General features: G+C 38.3%; 1 protein-coding gene and 1 pseudogene across 1 annotated transcript in view; one reads left to right on the top strand and one right to left on the bottom strand.

The window, feature by feature from the left end:
- Positions 1-1,149: 1,149 nt before the first annotated feature.
- LOC105814222 lies at positions 1,150-1,957 on the top strand (annotated as a pseudogene).
- A 4,893-nt stretch (positions 1,958-6,850) lies between these two features.
- Positions 6,851-22,035, bottom strand: part of LOC105814274 (chromosome unknown open reading frame, human C15orf41) — a 218,334-nt gene continuing 203,149 nt past the window's right edge. Inside the window, exons 11-12 of the mRNA XM_012649182.1 lie at positions 8,580-8,745; positions 6,851-8,162 (exon numbers count right to left, since the gene is read on the bottom strand). Coding sequence (XP_012504636.1) covers positions 8,616-8,745 — 130 coding nt within the window. The 3' untranslated portion in view covers positions 6,851-8,162; positions 8,580-8,615. The remainder of the gene's footprint in view (positions 8,163-8,579; positions 8,746-22,035) is intronic.

The following is a 22,035-nucleotide window of genomic DNA, read 5'->3' as shown; positions in this document are numbered from 1 at the left end:
TCAAAATTTCTTTTTTAAAAATTGTAACTCTGAAAACCAAGATGGATTCTTCTATTCAAATTAGCACAAAATATAATACTTTTAGATTTTTACCTACTAATTTTCCATATGCAGTGATTGTCATTATTTTAGCTGCCAGAATTAGTGAACTGATACAATTAAAAGGTTTTAGCAAAATTATTTATGGCTTAATGGTAAGTATATTAACAAAACTGCATTACCATGTAAAACATACCAATCTTCTCTGTCCTTGAAAATATTTTAACACTTCTTTTTGGGAGCATATTTTAAAACTAATGTTATACACAATCACTGCCTCATAAAAATGCACTGTACTAAGTAGAAAATTGATACCAGATGATATAAAGGCCATGCAAGAAAAAGAAGGCAGAGTCTGCAGCTGACCTTGAATCCCTATTCTGGTTTGACTGTGAAAAAACAAACAGAAAACCAAAAACAAACCCCCAAAATGAAGAAGTGTATAAGACCATCTAATATAAGATAATCCCCAAATCTCACGATTCTTATGCAGAGCCAAAATATAAACCCAATGTTTTCCATCAATAACATCATTTAACTTGTAGCCATTTGCGGAGAATAATAATTACCTTCTAGTGTTTATCTTGAGTTTTTAAATCCTGTTTCTATTGACGTATTTTGCTTATCTGAGCCATGGACAGACACTTCACTTGATGTTATAGAACCAGTTATTGCTTGTTTTATTACTTAGGCTGATGAACAGGTATGAATTGTTCCAAATGCTTAGAATTTATTTATACTTGCCCCGAACATGAATGGTCCAGAGCAGGAATGTAAAATAGGATGTGGCATCCATGTGATCAGTACCCATCCCAAAGAGCAGTGCCTATACTGATCACAACCTTATTTCCTGCTTAGCCGGATCCTCAGAATCCTTCTCAATAGCAGTGAATGCAGCCACCACAAGCAAACAGAAAACTATTTGCTGCCCATAGTTAAAATATCTTATCAAAAGCCGCATAGATTTCCCTCTTTTCTTGTTGTGATGACCTTTTCTGAAATTTTCAAATCTTTTGTGTTCTTTTCATTTTGACAAGTGATGACTTTTCTTCAAGAAGAGGAAACTTTTATTGTACTAAAAAAAGATTCCGCTCTATCCCATCTTACAAGATGGCGGGTGAAAAAGTTAAGAATGGTAAGGAGAAGAAGCCTGAAGCCCAGAAGACTGATGCCAGTGGCAAGATGAAAAAGCGTAACCTCTAGGCTAAAAAGCCCATGGAGGGAAGCCTCACTGTGGCCGAAATCCTGTTCTCCTCAGAGGAACTGGCGGATACTCCTAATCTGCTATGTATTCCAGAGAGGCCATGTACAAGAGGAAGTACTCAGCCACTAAACCCAGGATTAAAAAGAAAAAGGAGACGGTTCTTGCCACTGCCATTTGGTGGTGACAGGAATGGTGGCACCCGATTGGCTAAACTTCACAAAATGTCTAGCTATTACCCTACTAAAGATGTGCCTTGAAAGCTGTTGAGACGCGGCAAAAACCCCTTTGGTCAGCACGTGAGCAAACTGCGAGCTACATCCCTCCCGGGACCATCCCGATCATCCCCACTGGGTATCACAGAGGCAAGAGGGTGGTTTTCCTGAAGCAGCTGACAGTGGCTTGCTACTTGTCACTGGACCTCTGGTCCTCAATTGAGTGCCTCCGTGAGGAATATACCAGAAAGTTGTCATTATTACCTCTGCAAAAATTGGTATAAGCAATATGAAGATCCCAAACAGCTCACTGATGCTTACTTCAAGCAGCAGCTGTGGAAGCCCAGACAGCAGGAAAGTGAGATCGTCAACATAAAGAAAGAGAAATATGAGATTATAGAGCAGCACAAGGTTAATCAGAAAGCTGTGGGCTTGCAAATTTCATAAAAAATCCAAGCTATTCCTCAGCTGCAGGGATACCTGCAATCTGTGTTTGCCCTGATGAATGGAGCTTATCTTAACAAATTGGTGTTCTAAGTTTTTTTTTTTTTTTTTAACAATCTAATTAAATAACTGACACATTAAAAAAAAATCCCAGGGCCGGGCGTGGTGGCTCACGCCTGTAATCCTAGCACTCTGGGAGGCCGAGACGGGCGGATTGTTTGAGCTCAGGAGTTCGAGACCAGCCTGAGCAAGAGCGAGACCCCGTCTCTACTAAAAATAGAAAGAAATTAATCGGACAACTAAAAATATATAGAAAATATTAGCCGGGCATGGTGGCGTGTGCCTGCAGTCCCAGCTACTCTGGAGGCTGAGGCAGTAGGATCGCTTGAACCCAGAAGTTTGAGGTTGCTGTGAGCTAGATGACGCCACGGCACTCACTCTAGCCAGGGCAAAAGAGTGAGATTCTGTCTCAAAAAAAAAAAAAAAAAAAAAAAAAACCCTACAGCACCTCAAATGCTTCTACATACACATTAGGGACTCAATAAATATTTGTATCTTACACATCTTTAAGGCTAGATATAAAAGACAGAAATGTTGCGTGGAGCTAAAGAGGACCTGGTCCCAGTGATAATCTGTACTGGGGGTCAGTACTCTCCAGATACTCATGGAAGGAATCACACACCAAAGGGCCCCAACAAATTAAGCCCTGGGAAGTTGGCAGAGCAAAGAAGAAATGTGAAAGTTCCAGTTCCTTTTGTGTTAGAAGTTTCCAAAATATGAGGAAATATGCCAAATGCTTTTGGCTTTCAAATAATAATATACTCTGAATTAATGACTAACAAGGAAACACCCACTGAGCAGTTCATGGACAGTATCTCTCCAAAGGTCAGAGCCTGTTGGCAAATGACCAAAGAACCCTCCTCTCTTGAGCCAGCCAGCCACTGCTATGGCCAGGAAGCACCCTGCCATCGACTCGGCATTATAAAGTGAGCAATTAAAAGTATCATTTGTAGCTAATGTAATAACTCCACTGAATATCCCAAAACTTGTCTGTAGACACATTTGATTTGGGGCCCTGACATGATTTGAAAGGAAATTGTTTTTTAAATGGAAATGTAAAAATAAAGATAAGCCCTTTCTTTGAAAAAAAAAAAAGGAGAAACAAACATAAGGTTTTTAATATTCTCATTTAGCAATATAGGGGGTAAACAATAACGTGCTAAGGCAAACTTTAAGGCAAATGCAACAAAATTACATAAATTCCCTTAAAGCTAAATGTGCATCCTAAAACATTCTTGATGAATTTGCTTTATTTCATATTTTGAGGAGTTTCTAAAGTAATTCTTTAATATCAACATATATGATGCTTTTCTCTGACTCCAGTAAATATACTAATTTTTTAGCTAAAGAAAATGAGAAACAGTTAAAAGTTTCCAATTATTTGCTTAATGCAAGTGAGAACATATTTTTAATAAATTTAACAGTAATTCATTTGTTCATTCAACATTTATTGAACACCTGCTCTGTGCCAGGAACTTTGTTAGGCATTGGAGGATAGAAAGTGAATGAAATAACTGTAGTTTCTACTCTCACCGAGCTTATAAATCTAGTTGGAAATCTTGCATTAAGCAAGTACAGAAACACGTAAGTCAACAATTGAGATAAATAAGAAGCTATCAAATGAAGAGTGCTTACAACTTTCAGTTTACTTAAAAGACTATGGTTTCTTGCTGAGAAGAGGTGGTTTTATCTAAATTTTGATTTGCCCTATAAAAGAACTCCTGTTAAAATTTTAAAATAAAGTCTGCTATAGACTCACTAAATTGTTATTTCTGAACTTCTTTTGTGCTGAATGTAAAAAATGACAAAAGGTTTTCTTTTTTTTAAAAAAGAGAAAAAGCGCTAATTATTCTAGAAATACCTTTAACCAAAGCAGTTTCCAGGGAAATTAATGACCACTTTAGGTTAATGGTCATTGGCTTCATGTTTGGCCCTCAATTAAACTCTGATCTTCAACTGTTATTACTTAATTGACTTGGTTATATTTCATGTCAGCATTTCAAAATGAGTTTCCTTTTAAAAACTAAAAATTACCTTCACATAGCACCATGGGCCTTCAGTTGAGCCTGACATTGTTGCAGCAGTCCACACTATCCTTACATATGGTTGAGCCTAAGATTTGCTTAGCTTTGCTATCACTAGGGTACTTCCCATCATCCTTGCCTATGAAATGAGACAGCTCAGGATAAATCCAAGCGATGAGAGAAAAGGGATGAGAAATTAAATATATCTGTTGCCATGATGATTACTAAAATGCCAAATAAATCCACTGAGATCCACTTTATTCTAAGTGCAGGGAGTTAGACAGTCTTAAAACTAATACCTTGAGTATCACAATTAAATACTATCAAGGTATGTTATGCTTATTTTAAAATGTTACTATATGTGTCTTTTCCATACAAGTGACTCCAAATGTTCACTTGTTCCAGTTTACCAGAGGAAAACTTAAATCTCCTTTGCTTATAAATGAAACAACAACAAGAACAAGTTGGATTTATTTAACCAATGAGTTGGATTTTGTACAAAGTGGGTATGACACCCAGCTTGAAATCTGCTATACTGACTGAAACAAAATTAAGGCATCAAATGAGCATTTCCCTTCTCCCTGTACTGTGGAAAAGTTTTAAAGGTCTTTCTGAAGTACTTTGATCAAGCTTTGAAATCATTTTAGTGGATTGCTATTGTATGAAAACTGTAATTTATAGTGCTTGACCTAAGCAGCTCTTTGTCTCACAGCCATATTCAAAACAATAGCAGGAAAGTGAGAAATACAAGGGGAACCCAAGCTGTTCTGGTTATTATTACTTAATTCATGATTCCATCTCCTTATTTAATCTTTGGAATCCAGGCGTGTTCTTAATAAAACAGGTTCAGATCATGTTTACTATGTATAGTTAGTTTTGAGTAAAAAGAATAGATGATCCAAACTTTGTCACAGGTGACTCTTCCTTAACCTAAGAGACACTTTACGCAGACAGGTTCAGATAGGAGCTTCCTATAAATGGAGACATTGCAGGCAAACTCCTATTGTTCGCCTTTTAGTTTCCTCTCTAGTTAAGCTTGCTTTGTTCCTTAACCCTAATCAAGAATGTGCCCACTGGGGGATTTTTCTCCTTCCATCTTGTCACAGAACAGTTATACTTTGAAGCAACTTGCTCCCATCAGATCACATGGAAAATAGCAAGCTCCCCTAAGATGAACCAGCTAGGAGTGATTCTCTAACTAAATCGTATAGACATTTTACCATTTTAATTCATACTTTTAATCAGCTGAACACCACCACCCAGGTTGAAGGGAGCTATAAAAACTTACATTTTCTTTGGGCACCTTTTACCTAAACATTTGCTGAGGGCATAAATTTCATACCATATTTAACCCTGTAAAATCTTATCATCTTAGTTAAAAGTTTTATGATCTTTCGGGTGCTACATGTGCACTTGAATATTTTGGCACGTGGAGGATGTGGGAGGTTGTGCCTTACCCCAAAGAGATTAGCCCAATTGCTCCCCGCCTCCCACCAGACATATGCATCAGGACTCAGATGGGATACACATTGGTCCTGGGATCATTTTCTAGAGAAAAAGAGCCAAATAGTGAGCAAATGCAGAGTACATGTGCATGTGGAAGGAAACTGGCAAAGGCTAGTGAAGGGGAAGATGATCCGTAAAGAGTGTGAAGGGAGGGGAAGAAGCATAGGGAAGCAGTGAAGATTTAATTCAATCAAAACACTAGGTCTTTAGATGGCAGCAGGTTAAAAAGAGCAGACATCTAAGGTATCTGGGTTCCAAAGAGAAAAGGCAACAATGGGTGTAGCTCCCCAGTGAGAGGCAAGTGAATTAACTGTTCACTTTGGCATTAATTAGTGTGGCCCACCAGGGACCATTTAGTAGATTACCTCATCAGAGCTCTAAGCAATCCCCTGGTGGCTTGAATGAGTTAATGCACCCCCCAAAGACCAAGAATTTATCATCTTTTCCAGGGTGGAATCAAACCTTGCAGATAATGAGCAGGTACACACACCAATGGTTAAAAGAAAATTATTTTCCCTGGAGGTCCAGCTTTCTACTTTAGAGCCCTAAGCCTTCTCTTTTATATGTGATTTTAGGAGTGTTTTGAAGGGTTGACATACACCTCACTAGAAGACAAAAAAAAAAAAAAAAAGGATTCTTAATTGTTTATGATTTTTTGGGGGACTACACAGATGGGGGAATGGGAAGAAGTCTATGAAGTCACCTTAAATATCAGTACTGCATAAGCTCTGCTTTGAGCTGAGCCCTCTCCAGGTTTCAAATGGGTCCCTTATGTGTTTGTGAGGGCAGATGCTTGGCAAGTCTCTATGTGTCAGAGAGAACATCATTTAGTTTTACCTTTTACACACACTCCTGCTTTCTGGCTTGGCATAATTCATTAGCACGGTGTGCAGGATGCTGCATACAACAAGATTTGGCTTTAATGTTCAACGTTATAATGACGACAGCAATAAAAATAAGTTGTCATCCCATGCCTACTTTCCGGGGCTGATATAAACATTGTCTAAACTAAAAAACCAAACAAGCAAACAACGCACAGAGACGGAACACAGACAAGTATTTTTAACAGAAAAGGAAAAAATCAAGGAGGCTTTAAGCTTTTAATGTGGGAACATGACTCCTTTCTCCCTCACATCCCTCCAAAAGTAGTACATATAATAATCTGTTAGTTTTTGCACGTGAAAAACTTACTTTTGACTAACCTGTAGTACGTACACTTTATTGCTGGGTTCTGTCTCACTTTTAAGAGCCAAATTTTCAAGCCTCCTTCATAGGTGCCTTTGCTGGGGAACACCAGTACCTTCTCACAACACATTATGTCAGGGCACCAGGTAGACGAATAAATACAACATGCAAGCACCTTTTTTATTTTTTAATTTATTTGTGCACACTCTTCATAAATTTGTTTAATGTAAAACAAACAAATCTTTGACAAGGGTTTAACAGGATTTTCAACATCTGTGCAGATAAATGTAATTTATTCCTAAAGAAGAAAAAGCAGTTTAGAGCATGCCATGAAACCTGCTTTTAACAACATTTTTGTTTAAAGTGTGTGTGTATCAAGGCAATATAGTAATGGTTTCAAATCATTCTATTTCACTCACAAAACCTGCATGATGATTTTTATACTGAAATAGAAGTTTGCCTGATACTTCTTCACCATTTCATCTTTTTCTTCCTCTCTCTTTTGATTTAAGGCAGCCCACTACAGAGTTAAAATCCACAGGTTTGGACCTGCCATGTATCCTTTGAAAGGAAAAACAGCAGGAAGATTTTTGCAAACCTTCTTAGGTACAAAATGAACAAAGTACAAGGGATATATTTAGTTCTTTGAAAAAAACCAAGCCATGTATATAAACCTAAAGTTGTTTGCAGAAGTTACATTGTTATTAATATTTCCAAAATAACCTATTCAACCTTATAAAAGTTATTATATTTTGTCAGTATGGGAGCAAATATTTTACTACATATTGGGTACAAATTAACTTTTAACTTCTCAAAAGATAGGTTTATTATTAATTTATTAATGTTTTGCTTTAGACTGAGATCTGGTTTATAGTATATAAAAGTGAATAAAGTGAACAAATACAAAATCTCTTTTATTTTGCTCATTTAAAATTGGCCTAGGTTTATTTCTGGTACACTTAGTTCATTCAAAGCTGAACATTTCTAATGTCTAAATTACTTGAGTGTTATATAATTATGGTGATATAATGCATATACAAAGCAGCGTATGAAATGTGTTTTTAAAAAATTTTACTCCTAAAAGTACTGGCTCACATACATCCCAACAACTAGTCATGTTTAAAGATGAGCTTTTCTCAGTGGGGGCACTGAGCTTTAGTCCTCTCCTCTCAGACCCCAATCCATGAGTGTGGTTTCTAGATACAAAGTAACCAATGCTTTTAAACGAGATACGTGTAAAATGTTTGGTGCTTAAATAAGCAACATACAAAGAGGAAATTCTCATCAGGTATATTTTTGCAGCTTGGCTTAATGTCACAGAACTCAGGAAGCCATAGAGACTGGACAAAATAACACACAGCACAGGCTGCCATGTAGGTCTCCTGGGGCCCTGCAGGTAGGTGCAAAATTTTAGTTTCAAACTTTTTGCCTTCAGCTTTTCCAGGTTTGTGCAAGATTATTCCATGATGGTAATGCAACACTGGGTATCTGAGTGCACTTGAAGAGAAAGGGAGAGGGAGAGACAATGAATAGAGACTTTGAAAAAGAAAAAAAAAATAAGAGGGTGATTCGGTAACTGGGAGGAGAATTGAAAAATCACACCTTTCAGTCTTCACATTTTTTCTTTTGTTCAGCATACAAAGAGAAACCATCCGGAAGAAAGAAAGATTATGACTATCTATAAACTAACTGTTTGACAGAGACAGAAATGCTGATAATGAGTGGGTTGTGTCTGTAGTTCTTGGCTGTTCACATCAGCAAGGGATGAAGGAAAACAGAAACTCTTGATATGTTTGTCTAAAGAGGTAGTGGTGTGACCACCGGCAGCAAGAGTTCAGCTGAAGTTCAGGGCAGATGTTGCCAGGAGTTTACACTGCAGGAAAGTAAAATTGCTTCCGGATTCACCTTTTCCTCCCAGCTCCTCTTCCAGGATCTTCAGGGTCAAACTATGCTATGGCATAAGGTGACAATGTCCGTGGGGAAACTGGCTTTGAGCAGGATGCCCCTCTCCCGGTTGCAGTCCAGCTCCTGGATAAATCCGTACCAATAGATGACTAAGCCTGGCCCAAATCTGCAAAAACACCAGAAAATGACATACACACATCGTATCAATATAGCTCCAGAAAAAGTCATCTCGGAGGCACTGATAAGATGATTAAATGACTGGATTGCACAAAGCTTCTGTTTTGGTTGCGATCAGTGTGACTGAAAATAGCTGAACTTGTAGCAAAGAGCTCACTTAACACACAGTACTACCTCGGACAGATCTGTTACCTTTCTTTCCAGGAGGCGGAAGTATTTCAGATATTGGAACTCCCCATGTTACCTTTCAGTAAGGTGCTAGCAACACTGGCTGATGTAACTACCTAGCTGACGGCGGACAACATCAACGGAGAAACAGCGATGACCTGGGGAACACCTGGCTTGGGATTTTTTAGTCTCCTAACATTTAGTGCTATTTTAAAAATTAAATTTGCCTACTTTCAGCTAAAGAAAAGAATGTCTGAAAAGTAATTTAAGAAAATGTAACAGCTTAAGGTCCAACAGGCTATAATGGCTACAATGTCCTATTCATGCACCCACAGGGCTGGAAGTACCTCCTGTCCTCCATATGACACAGTGGGATCCCTCACAGACCTTCTCTGTGACCCTTTACTCTCTACCTTACACCCTACGTGCGGGCACTGCATAGAGTCTGGTCATTGGTTCTTATGGAAATGCGGAATAAGGTCATGTAGGCTTGCGACAAAGTATAGACAGCTGCAGGCTTAAAACCTCAATATTTCTAAGTTGTGCCTCCGGATTATCTCCAATTTTGTTAGCAGTGACTGATCCCCGCCAGGCAGACTCAGGAAGTAGCCCTATAGACGACTTCACCCATCAGGAAGTTGAGACCTTTAGGCTGGGTTCATAAAGATGTAATCACTATCAATCACTGTGCACAGAGAGATGCTTTGCACATCAGTTTCACGTTTTTCCTACCGAGAACATTTAATTAAAGGGCAGCACTAGTTTTGGTGTAGTGTTGCAGGAATTTTACAGTGAAATCATAAATTATGAATGCTGGGTTAGTAAAAGGATGTCTAAAAACAGAACTGCTTTCTGTATTCTAACATTACAGCAGGCTGAACCACGCTAGGCCAAAAAGCTTTTTCCTTCTATGATTTATTATATGCTGTAGTGTACTTGCCAAAACTAACAGTACAGGATGGGCTGCGAGATACCGTATGCACAGGAACAAGTTCAATTGGATGTCATGGCCTGCTTTATTTGGGGATTCACATTGGGAGGGTAGCCGAGTTGTATTCAAGATTAATTAAAACTTTCTGAGTCCCCTCCATGCAGGGACAGAACCAAGAGATGGAAAGCCATCACTTGAACTTGTTGTAGAGAGGATGCAGAACGTGAGAGAAGCCTTGGAGCATGAGGCCCATCGACGTTTACCTGAATTCAGATGCTCTCTTTGTCCTGAGCATCTCCAAGGAAGAGTTTCCTTCAAGGTCAAAGAATTAGGCTACCTGAGCATGGGGTGTGAGGGCCCCCATGCTCAAAGGCATACAAGGCTCCCACGTGGCCAAGAACTTGCTTCCGTTTAACCAAGGATTTCTTCGTAACTTTCAATCACGAACGATTGTCTCTAACTGGAACATCAACCATTTGATACCTTTATTTTACAAAGAGCTCTGTAATTAGTACCAAATGATCTTAGATTTGTCAAAACAAATCTGGCAAGAGCATGAAGATCTGCAATTCCGCGGACCGTGTCTGAGAAGCCTCGAACCTTCCCATCAGTGAAGCACCCCGAGTCACAGCCTCGACAGACCTAACACATTCCTCCTTTTTATTATACAGCTGTTCTGGAGACCAGGATGTTCTTTAGAAAGGCACTAATATTTTCACAAAGGGAGGAAAAAACTGTGATCTAACGAGTCATGGAGAAGAACAAAAGAATATATGGGGGTCATAAAAAACAAGCCCAGTGTTTTAAAGATTTAATAAAACAAAAACACATATCACCAGCACTGAGAGAGCGAGAGCAGCCTGCACTTTCCCTGAACAGCTAAATCATAAGCCAAAGGACACGAAGCATGACAGCTCTTTACAAAAATGGCATTTTCTAGGCAGAAAAGCCCAGACTGGGGAACACCTCAATGCTCAAGAAAATGGACTTGTTTCACTTGTGAGGCAGCAGATGAAACCTGCAACTCAAAAAGGTTTTGCAAGATTGTGAAGCTGAACATTTCATGTAGTGGTTCACAACCGGGATTCCCTAAAGGTAATAACATGGATCTATGGACAGTTTTTAGTAGGATTCAGTAATAAGGTTCTACCATCTGTCTAAGTCTTTATGTTTCTTATGGAATTATATTAAGTTAGGTAATTATATTAAGTTAGCTCAAAATCCGATTGAACATATGTGCCTAATTAATTAAGAACAAGGAAACACAACTTCCCTTTGTAAATAGAGATTGGAGAGAGGGTTTCAAATTATGTGATCTTTGGGTGACAAAAACAATAGGGACTTCAGAGGGTGACAAATTTGGAACTTCAACGGCAGAACAACATCTGGCCTTGTTCCCAGCACTGACTTTAGTGCATTTCTGAACTTTCTCCAATAGCTCAGGATCCAGAGATTATCGGATGCTGGCAAGATAACCTTTCAGCAACTGACCTGTTTATGAGGAGGCTGACCATGTTAAGCAACTTTATATAATTAAATCCTTGGTATCTGAACTAACCGAAGGGAAATCTTTGGTTGCTAATTTGAAAAACCAAGCAATCAAAATCGGTAGCATTCCCTTGTGAGAAAGTATAAGACCCTGGAAAATTTTTATGTAGGCCAAATGCACGCTTGTGGGTTGAGCAATTTCACCTTTTTGATGCCTAGTCTCCTTAACTGTGGCAGCATCGGACAAGAATGAGATCACTAAGAAGGCAAATATAACCTTTGTAACCAATAAAAATCAAAGAGACTCTGTTAACAGCATTTAAAAGGAAACAGAGTCCCTGGGTCTGAGGGAATGTGCAAAGCAGAGGGTTGTTCTGCTACTGGGATTGCAGCCCTCCCTACCAGCCTGGAGACACTCAGTAACGGGATGTACACAGACATCTGAATTGATTCTGTAAACACTTTTGAAGGCTGACTATAATTTTATGGTTGCTATATTCATGGTCAAGTAATAAGATCAAAGACCCCCAACGGATTTTAAAGACTCCTGGGGAGCAGAGACTAGAACGTGAGTGACTTCTGAATAAGTAATTTTGCTTGCAAATAAAATACCGCCAAATTAGCAAAAACAACAAATACCTCTTGAAAAAATGAGAGGTGAAAGTCAAGAGCCATGATAGACTGAAGGCATGACAGATGAAGTTCTTCATGAATAATGACAACCTTACAAATATGTTCAAAATGTGTTTCTTCTGGTTTCCTTCCATTTTGGGGTATTGAGATAAATTAAATAGGACACTGTGGAACCAAAGCTGGGTATCCTTTTGTGCATACTTGTCTCCTAAGGATTACCCCTCCGTTTCACCATTTGTCTCTTTGTTAAACTGGGACCCTGTCAAGAGGAAAGACTATGTTTTCTTTATCTTCGTGTCCCCCATGCCTATGCCTGGCACGTGACAAGATGGAGAACACAGGTAGGTAATTATAGGATCAGACAGCTTTGTACTGGTTATCGAGTCAGTGGCGGCGTGGGGACAGGGTTTGGGCAGGACTGGGCATGGCCACAGAATGGCATTGTTATTAATGACCAGGATAAGCACACTAATGGCATACTTACAGGTCATAGTGATGATAATAGTAATAGTTACAACAATGTTAATTATTAACACTTTCATAGCTACGCACTGTTCTAAGCACTTTACATGTATCAGATGACTTAATTCCTATGCCAACCCCACAGGTAGGTCCCTGTTCTACAAGTGAAGAAATCAAGGCACAGAACAATTAAGTAGGTTGCCTAACGTCTCACAGCTAAAAAGTGGAGGAACCAGTTTCAGAACCTAAGGCAGTCTGCGGTTGTACTCATTATGATGTAGTGATCAGTTTACTAAACAGGGTGATATAGTATTAGACTTTAACCAGAAAAAGAGAGGAAATGCCCTTTGCACGGTTCAGACCACACCTAGGGTGTTTGGAGGGTTCTAGGGTCATATTTTAAGGGAAATATCTCTAGGCGGGGACTGACCTGAAGGAGAATCCAAGGATTTGGTTAGAATAACAGAGTATGTCTGACCTAGAAATGAACAGTCAAGGTGGTAACACACTCACCATCTTCTGATTTTTGAGAGTGTTCTTGGAGAGGAAGGATTTGATTCATGCTGTAGCTCTCAAGTGTAGACTTATGACAATGTTTGAAAGTAGCCAAAAATCGGATCTTGATTCAACACAAATAAATTTGTTTCTATACTTGAAACTTTTGGAAACATGGAGTAAGCTGCCTTGCAAAATAGTGCCATCACTAGATGTATTAAATCAAGGCTGGGCTTTCATGAATTTTTAAAAATTGAGTCAATTTATATACAAATTGGAGATTTTTACATAAAATCCTGCAAAGATTCAGCTTCTTTTGAGAAATAAATCGATCTGGCATCAAGCCACTGGAGATGAGTAACAGCTGCCCCCCTCAGATACAACCTAGGCTTGTAGGTTTGCCACAGTCCCCACCACTCTCTGTTACTCCCCGGTGCTGAGACACAGTGCCAGGCATCATCCATCATCATGCTCATACTGCGATTTTCTTATTGCAGAGACCTATTTCTCCATAATCATGTCTCTGTCAAATGTGGGAAAGCAAAACACAACCTTAGAAGGTTTCATATTTTAAGAAAGAAATGGAAGAGGACAAATTTCTTTCCTTATGTCCTGCCTACTTTACTCATTTATGGTGTCCACTCAGCCCCTGTGTGCATTTGAGTTTTTGACCCCTTCCCTGACTTCTAACCCAGAGGTTCCCAACCTTGGGCCAGAGACCCTCGAGGGGTTGTGAAGAGATTATAAGAGGTTGTTATGCACACCAAGCACTATCTCCAGACAGAAAAAATATAAATCTTGTTTTATTTAAAAAGCGTAGGTAATAAAATAGAATTCATGGTAGCTTTCAGTTGTGTATATATTTCTTAAATAGATGGACTCTAAAGGCATAGCTGTTATATGGCAGTGGGTTAGCAAAAATTGTTTTTGTTTATTTTAAAGCAGATGTTCAATTTGACAATTTGGTTGGGGGACATTGTTCTATTTGGTTCCACCTCTTTCTACAGATGAATGTGTTACGGACAGGTGAACAGCACACATAAAGGACCACCCATGATATGGTAACACCAGGTCATATTGAAGATGTGTGAAAATACTTAGCAAATTTGTAACTAACCTGTCCCTGCACATATGGTTCATCTTCACAGTAAAAAGTGAGCTGGAAGGAAAGACACAGATACTGTACCAGGTTCCATTTAGAACTCACCCCACTGAGAGTAGTCTCACCAGTCTTATCTATGGGGAGAAAGGTACAGCAGAGAAGTGTCAAGCTAAATTGAGTAACAGCAGTAATGAAAGAAGAACCACAGCAAAGGTGGTGCTGGAGTTCTGAGTGGCAGTTAAGAGCTGCAGAGAGATATTGTGGTAGGTAGACTTCTAAGGTGGCCTCAAGGATCCCTGTCTCTTGCCCTGTGTCATCTCCTCTCCTTGAGAGTGGGCTGGACCCAGTGACTTGCTTGTAACAAAAAGAATATGGCAAAAGTGACAGGATGTTACTTCTGTGACTTCCCTCTTGCTGCTGGACTCTGTTGCCTTCTCTGCTTAGCGTGCTTTGCTGAAGCAAACTGCCATGTGGGAGAGGCCCTTGTGATAAGGAGCTGAGGCCATTTGTGGTCAACAGCCAGTGAAGAACTGCAGCCCTTAGTCCAATAGTCCATGACGAAGTGAATCCTGCCAACAATCACCAAGAGAGCCTGGAACTGGAGTCATCCTCAGTAGAACCTTCATATGAGGCCACAGACCCTGGGTCAGTGCAGCCTGTGAGAAGCTGTGAAGTGGAAGGACCTGCTTTGCTGTGCCCGTATTCCTGACCCACAGAAAGTGAGAGACAAGTGTTCAGTATTTTAAGTCATCTAGTATTGGAGTCATCTGCTATATAGCAATAGATAACTCACATAAATATGCACCATAGACTCAAATTTAAGTATAAATCAAATACTATTCTTCACATATGCAGTATGGGAGTCCTGTTGGGTATAGATTGGCTATTTCAGTTACAATTACTCCCAAAATTCACAGGACAAGGGGTTACTGCAGATTATCAGTGAGTAGCAACTCTTTATCAAAGCCAATCCCAATTACTAAGCAACTCTGTGCTTTTATACTAACAGATTCTTGGCTCCTAACTCCTACTACATACTAATATCTCCCCTTGCTGCATATCTAGGATTTTGGAGCTACATAAAATGAAGAGTTCTCCATGTTTTCTCCAGTTCTGTGGTTTTGGTGCTAAACGTGGTTATTCAGTTCTAAAGCTGCAAATTTGAAAGGGCTGGTTACAGGCATAACACTTTGCCAGTCAAGGTGTATAACTGCTGATGATTAGGGAAGAGACATTTAAAAAACAAAACCAAACAAAAACCAGCAATAACAAAAAAACGCCATCACCCAACTGTGACAGTCCATGGCTGTTGGTGTTGGGGCAAATAGACTTTTGTCTATCTCAACAGTTGCTAAGGACAGTCCAGGAAAAACAAATGCTGGTTACTTTTTGTTCAGTTTTAAAAACGCAGGGAAAGCTGTAATAAATTTTTAAAACATTGTCACCAAGAATGTTTTAAAAATGGTACTTCAGTGAGTAAATTCATAGTTTTCCAGAAAAATCTAGCTATCCTCAGATAAGCCCTGAGGATTCCAGATTGCAAATGTTTCACAGAATCTAAGTTATAAATTGTATCTTTCAGTTTGAGGTTTTCTATAACTCTCTGAGAAACTCAGTAGTACAGAAAATTAGGACCCCCCCCCAATTCAGGAAGAGCTTGCTTACTCTTTTTTTTTTAAACTATTAAACAAAACACCCCACTTTCCTTGCCATGCCTCTGCATTATCCTATAATGCAGGAATTACTTGGGTGGTGTTTTTACTTACGGAGAATGGAGAAGATTGTTAACTTTCTATTATACTTTTCCTTGAGGCATCTTCTTCAGAGAGTGTTGAAAAGAAAGGTAGATGCAGGAATTTAGAGATTTCTCATCATTTATTAGGTAGCATTTTGCTAACCTAGCCCCAATAACCCTTGGTTGATTTCCTGAAGCCAGTTCAGCTTCTAGGTCTCCAAAGACTCCAGGGGGCCCCTTGACGAATCATTATGTCTTTAAAGACGCTGTCTGAATACATACATATAAAATAATACAATGATTCCAACACCAACAACAAAGAGGTAACTAACATTTCCTAAGCATTTATCAGGTGACAGGTAGTGTTTCAAGCAGTTTTACGTGTATAGACTAACTTGATACTACTACTCGCTACCACCCTATGAAGGGGGCACCATGATTATCCTCATTTTACAGATGGAGAAACTGGGGCACAAAAAGGACCAGACTTTGAACCCAAGCAGTCTAGCTCTATGGCTTACGCTTGTAACTACTATAGTTTATTGTCTTTCATTATATCTTGTGTTTACAGAGTGATTTATAACAGTTATTCAACTTTGAAAAATATTTACAACACCTGGAAGAGAGAGAAAAGCAGGGGCCCAGAAGCAACGCAACTAATCAGAAGTCCAGGGTATGAGCTGGGATCCACCTGTCTGTATGGGGAATAATTCTTCTCAGTATGAAGTTAATCGTTTCACACTAAAAAGTTTATCTAGCTACTCATTTCGATTTAAGTGCCACCACATTTAGGAAGTATATGGAAAAGCAACCTATAATTCAGGCAAAAGAAATGAAAATGATTACATTTGAGGGAACATATTTAAAGCCCTTGACAGTCAGGTGGAAGTAAGCTAGGCAATGAGAATTACAGAATCACTACATAAAGTTCAAAGAAGGGAAATGTTTCACCCTGGGAAGGGGTTCAGAAGTTATGGGGCAGAATCTAAACATGAGGGAAGAGGAGTAAATCCAGAACACTGCCACGGCCTGTTATATAAATGGAAATAAACGGCTGGAATAAGTTATGAGGAAAACTGAGGGAGGCAACGGGTCTAAGTGAGCGTGTGAGGTGGAGATTTGTTTTCCCAGAAAAGAAGGTTCAGACTTGCTGAACAGGGTTGATGCAGTGAATCCCAAAGGCCCAGTTTTGCTCCTAAAATACCTCTAGTATACAGATGTATCTTATGTTTGTACCATTAATTTGGCTTATCTATGTTTTTAGCTCTATGAGAAAACCACTACATATATTTTTAAACATTAGTATGCTTTTACATCACTTCTGGTAATATATTAAGACATTGAAGAGTGGTGGGATTCATATACTATTACACAATTTGCCTCTCTGTACAGTGTAAGGGAAACTCATGAAATTGATCTAATACTTTTCCCAATGAGCTGTATTACCATGATTACATAAAAAAAGATTCTCAGTGCACTAGGGTCCTACAATCTAGATCTGGATCAAGTTGACAAAACAAACAATTTTCCATGGAAGGATGAAAAGTAGACTATGGAATGATTTGATAATTTTAGTCAAGTTTCTTGTCCGTGAGGGTCTTCATCAAACAATAAAAACAAATCTAGTATTGATTGAAATCTTCGTTCCCAGCCAAAATCTTTTACTTCAATTCATAGGCAAATAGAAAACTCCTCTAAAAGAGAAACAGCAGAGAATCATATATATATACACACACATATATATATGTATATACTTTTTTTCTTTCTCATTTTGAATTGCTGTGTGAGGTCTGTGCTATCTTCTGAGGATATGTGCAGACATGTGGCTGTTGGAAGTCGATTGTTTCACCATCAAAAAGACTTGCATGTGGTTTTTATGAAGACTGCATTTTCAAACACATAGTTCAGGACGAAGGAGAAATATAAAACATCTTGTAATTGTTTTAAAATAAACTCTTACACTGTTTATTTAGTTTTAATCTGCATGTTGTAGATTGGTTATGCACTTGTTAATCACTGTTGTATGTATCTCCAGACAGAGTTGTAAATAACTTTTCAGTCCAAGTGAAATATGCTTGCACATGTTTATATGCAAAGTATGTGTGTATTTATGCCTGTGTGTAAATATGTGTACAATAATAATAGATTAGTGATCATGTAATATAACATCGTAAGGTTCTGGCACTATGGTCAATTTAATATACAATGCAAATATTCTTTTTTTATAGAAATGAAATAAAAATATGATAACTTGGTTGTTTCACTTACTTTTTTTGCTTGGCAGGTCTGCGTTTGCAAACTAAAATTACTAAAGAAAGAGAATTCTAGTTATAAGTATTCTTGCTCAATCTCTGGATCTTGATTATTAAAAATGCAACCCTATCGCTTTGAAACAATTTACTTTCTATAATTTTAAAAATAAAAAAGTAAAAATACTGTAACTCCTAACTCACTTTAGGCCTTTATGCCACATAGAAAATAAAAATACAATATGTTAAAGAAAATTTAAAATGTATATAAAATAAATACACAACCACAACACCCCGAAATTCTCCTTGGTGTTTATATACTTTGATATTTTCATGTCCATGTTAAATTACCTGAAAAAGTGCTTAATTTCTACTTGACTTTGTCCTGTCTTGGATATACTTAGATGCTATAGTTATAGTCTTTCTAGTCTACTGTAAATCTCTCCTCAGAAGAGAAAAAATAGGAAACAAAGGCAGCAGCTATTTTGTCTTGTTGTCTTTAGTTTCTGTTTTCTTGGAGAAATGTTTACTCCTGCCATACGTCAGCCCCTCTGCATTTACCTGTTAAGAATCTACAATACGAGCTTGTAAATCCATCCTAGGAGTATAGAGCACAAATTATAGAAGAAAGGTTCTTCTCCATAGGTTGCATACAACTAAAATTTTGATAGGAACACATCTATTCACATGTTAAGAGTAAAATATACCAATTGACTAACAAAATGCCAAAGGGTTCATGGTAAAAGAATAATTAGAGCAATGACATAGTATTCTAGAAGTTTTCAACTATACTGTATTTATTCATCTATTGGCTCTTTTAATTTTCTCCATGATATGTCCATTTTTTGAGGGGAGAATGAAGGGTGGTAACTGAGGTCTAGAGACATAGAGGGATGTTGGTGTCAGAAGCATATTGAATGATGATTTTATTATGAAACTGGAGGATGAGCTTAAGGACAGCCCTGGTTTCTGTTTCAAAGGAGGACGCATGGAGTGAACAGTACACATCCTCAAAAGGGAAGAGAGAAATAGCAAATGCAGTCAAAGAAACAAAAACTCTAAAAGTAACGAAGTACCCAAGGTCATGTTTACATTGAAAACATGTAAGTACTAACAGTGAGAGAATACATCATGTGGACCTTTAGTACAAATCACATCTATCTACCTAGAATTTATATTTCAGCCTTCTTCCAAAAGTTGGGGGTAGTTTACAAAATTGGTTGTGTGAATTATTACATGTTTTCTCAGTTATTTCCCCAGGGAAACACGCCAAAGGCAAACCCATCACTTCAGCTGATTTAGTGTTTGATGCCAGAGAATTTATAATTGATATGACAACCATAATGGATAGTGATCATCGCGTTGGCAAAGCCCGGGCTGACAGTGCTGTAGCCCATTTTGGTGCTCACCAGTTAGTTCACCATCAGTCACACTGTGATAAATTTTGAGGATATTTCTGAACTTTTCACTTCCAACTTTCTGAATATTAGAAATTAGAAATGCATTATAAAATAGGAGACTATAGTGCACAAATATTGCTTATCCCGATATGTTTTTTCACAGTCTTTTATTTTTAGGTATAGAGGGAATGGGGTTTCTTTTTTCCTTGGCTCATTTCTCTAAAGATCACAGGGTAACCCAAAGTTCAGTCAGACATTTATCTCAAGGCACAAAGAGATTTATGGGTTCTGGATATATAAAAGTCTGCTTAAAATAAAAAAAAAAAATCAGAATTTTCATCCTTGGCAAAGTCAAATAACTAAAGGATTAAGGCTGATACATGTTTGCCCTATAAATCTATCAGTAACCAAATGTGACACAATGCTTCAGGTATGTCAGATTCCGACTTGCTCTAAATGGGTAGTTAAAATTTTCTCTTACTCACAATAAATATTTCATGATAAGGAGAATCTCTTTGTCTAGCCAACCCAATTCCCAAAAGCAAAATCTCTCAATTTTACAGGTTCATGAAGGCAAATGCTGGAAAGGGACAAAATTAATTAGAAGTTAGAAATGTTTGGGTCATTAGGAAAAATGATCAGGTAAGGAGAAACAATAAAAAAAAAAGTGGGTCTCAGAAAAAAAGAAGATACAGAAAATCTAGCTTTGCAGTTACCAAATACTTACAGAATGTAAGCTTCATGAGGGCAGCTTGTATTTTGGTGGCATGTAGGAAGTCAGCCAATAAATATCTGTGGAGTGGATACCAGCATGCATGAATGATTACCATATAGAGTTCCCTACCCCAGGAGGGCTATCATGCATTTGGGGTGAAAAAATCTTTTGCTGTTAATTCTTTACCATATAGAAAAGAAAAATAATTTTTATATGTAAGAAATCAGCCTTAAAATACATGCAAGCATATACTTCTCAAGAGCTAGCTCCCAGATTGCTGGGATTGCTATTAGATTGCTATTAGGAAGCCAAGCTTTCTAAGGTGTTACGGGGAAGATGATGTTGTGGTTTAAAGCCCAGTTGAAACCAAGAGCACTAGTCCCTGGGAGTAACACTACTGATGGTCGAGGTGGTGGCGGTGAGGGTGTGTAGGAATTGGCTGCTAGGAAGAAAAACTAAGCACTTGGGAACCAATTGCTGCACACAGGTGGCTCTTGCATCCTTTAAATACAATCAATTCAGGTAAGCTTTTGTTTACAGTAGCTGTTATCTAGAAGATAAGGTTGTAAAAACATCAATCAAAATGAAGTACTACTGTTTCTGGCCATATCTCAGCAGGTTCATCTGTTTTATTTCTTCCTCCTTTTCCAAATACCTTAAGGTGTTTAAGATGAGTGAAGAGATAGCAAACCATTAAAGTGAACTGTATTTGTGTATGACACATGGGTTTGCACTCCTTGAACCAAAAATACCATCCCTACAGTGCCTAGATTATTCCCAGGTTAAACATGAGCCTGTGTTCCTCACAGCTTTATTTTCAATAAAATATAAACTCCGCAAAATCATCTCCTCACCACTTTCAATGATGCTCCTTTAAGAAAATGAGAATCTTATGGCATCTATATGTTGGTGTGGGGCTTTTAATGTATTTACACCCTGCTTTCCCCCCTAAAGAGCCATGTACAATAAAATAGCAAAACAGAAATAAAAAATGAAGCTCAGCAAAAGGAAAATGCAAGTATATGAACTTCAAAGTCAACTTTATAGTTATAAAACTTTAAGTCTGTAAGGATGCCAATGGAGTATATTTTTAAAGGCATAGCTTAATTAATGCTGGATCCACAATACGGGCTCTGAGCCAGGGAAATTTCCAAGTAAAGAGGGAAGCTCTGCTTAGGGAATGAAAAGGCACACTGGTCCAGCTCCAGAGAATGGTTCCCAACAGGGCAGTGAGGTGAGCAGAAGAGGCTTGACCACATGAGCAGACAGACACATGGCAGGAGAGTGGATGTCACTGCTAGACAGGGCTGGCAGGCCGTCCTGGGCAAGATTCGGGTTGTGCTCAGAGTCTGCGTGGTGGAAAATATCTTATCTGTCATCCTTCAAGTTTTGAGTCATTCTGCAGTTCTGGGCTTCATGAGTAATTTCTTCTATTAATATTAGGTTCACTTCTAAATGCAACTAGAGTAAGGCTTTCCAGTAAATGTAATGCCCCTGCAGTTAATCCACGAATGACTTTACTCCAGATTTATTTTCCTGGCACAGTTCTGACCTCTGGGACTGGCAGAAGATACACACTATTTAATTATTATTTCCTTGAGTAAAATAATGCCACTGATAATAATACTTGTAATAATAACCATAACCATAATCATAATAGTATATAGTATTTATTTATTTCAATAAATTTAGGGGGTACACGTGTTTTTTGTTACCGGAATGAATTATATAATGCTGAAGTCAGGGCTTTCAGCGTACGGGCCACCAGAATAGTGTACATTGTATCTGAAAGGTAGGTTTTTATCCCTCACTCCCTCTTAACCTGTCCCCTTCTTAGTTTCCAAAGTCCATTACACCACTTTTATGACCATATATAACCCTCATTTAGCTCTGTGAGAACA

This window comes from Propithecus coquereli, unplaced genomic scaffold (assembly GCF_000956105.1).
Source record: "Propithecus coquereli isolate 6110/MARCELLA unplaced genomic scaffold, Pcoq_1.0 Scaffold3, whole genome shotgun sequence".
Lineage (NCBI taxonomy): Eukaryota > Metazoa > Chordata > Mammalia > Primates > Indriidae > Propithecus > Propithecus coquereli.
The sequence above is the reverse complement of the archived record's forward strand: the minus strand, read 5'-3'. Positions and strand labels throughout refer to the sequence as shown.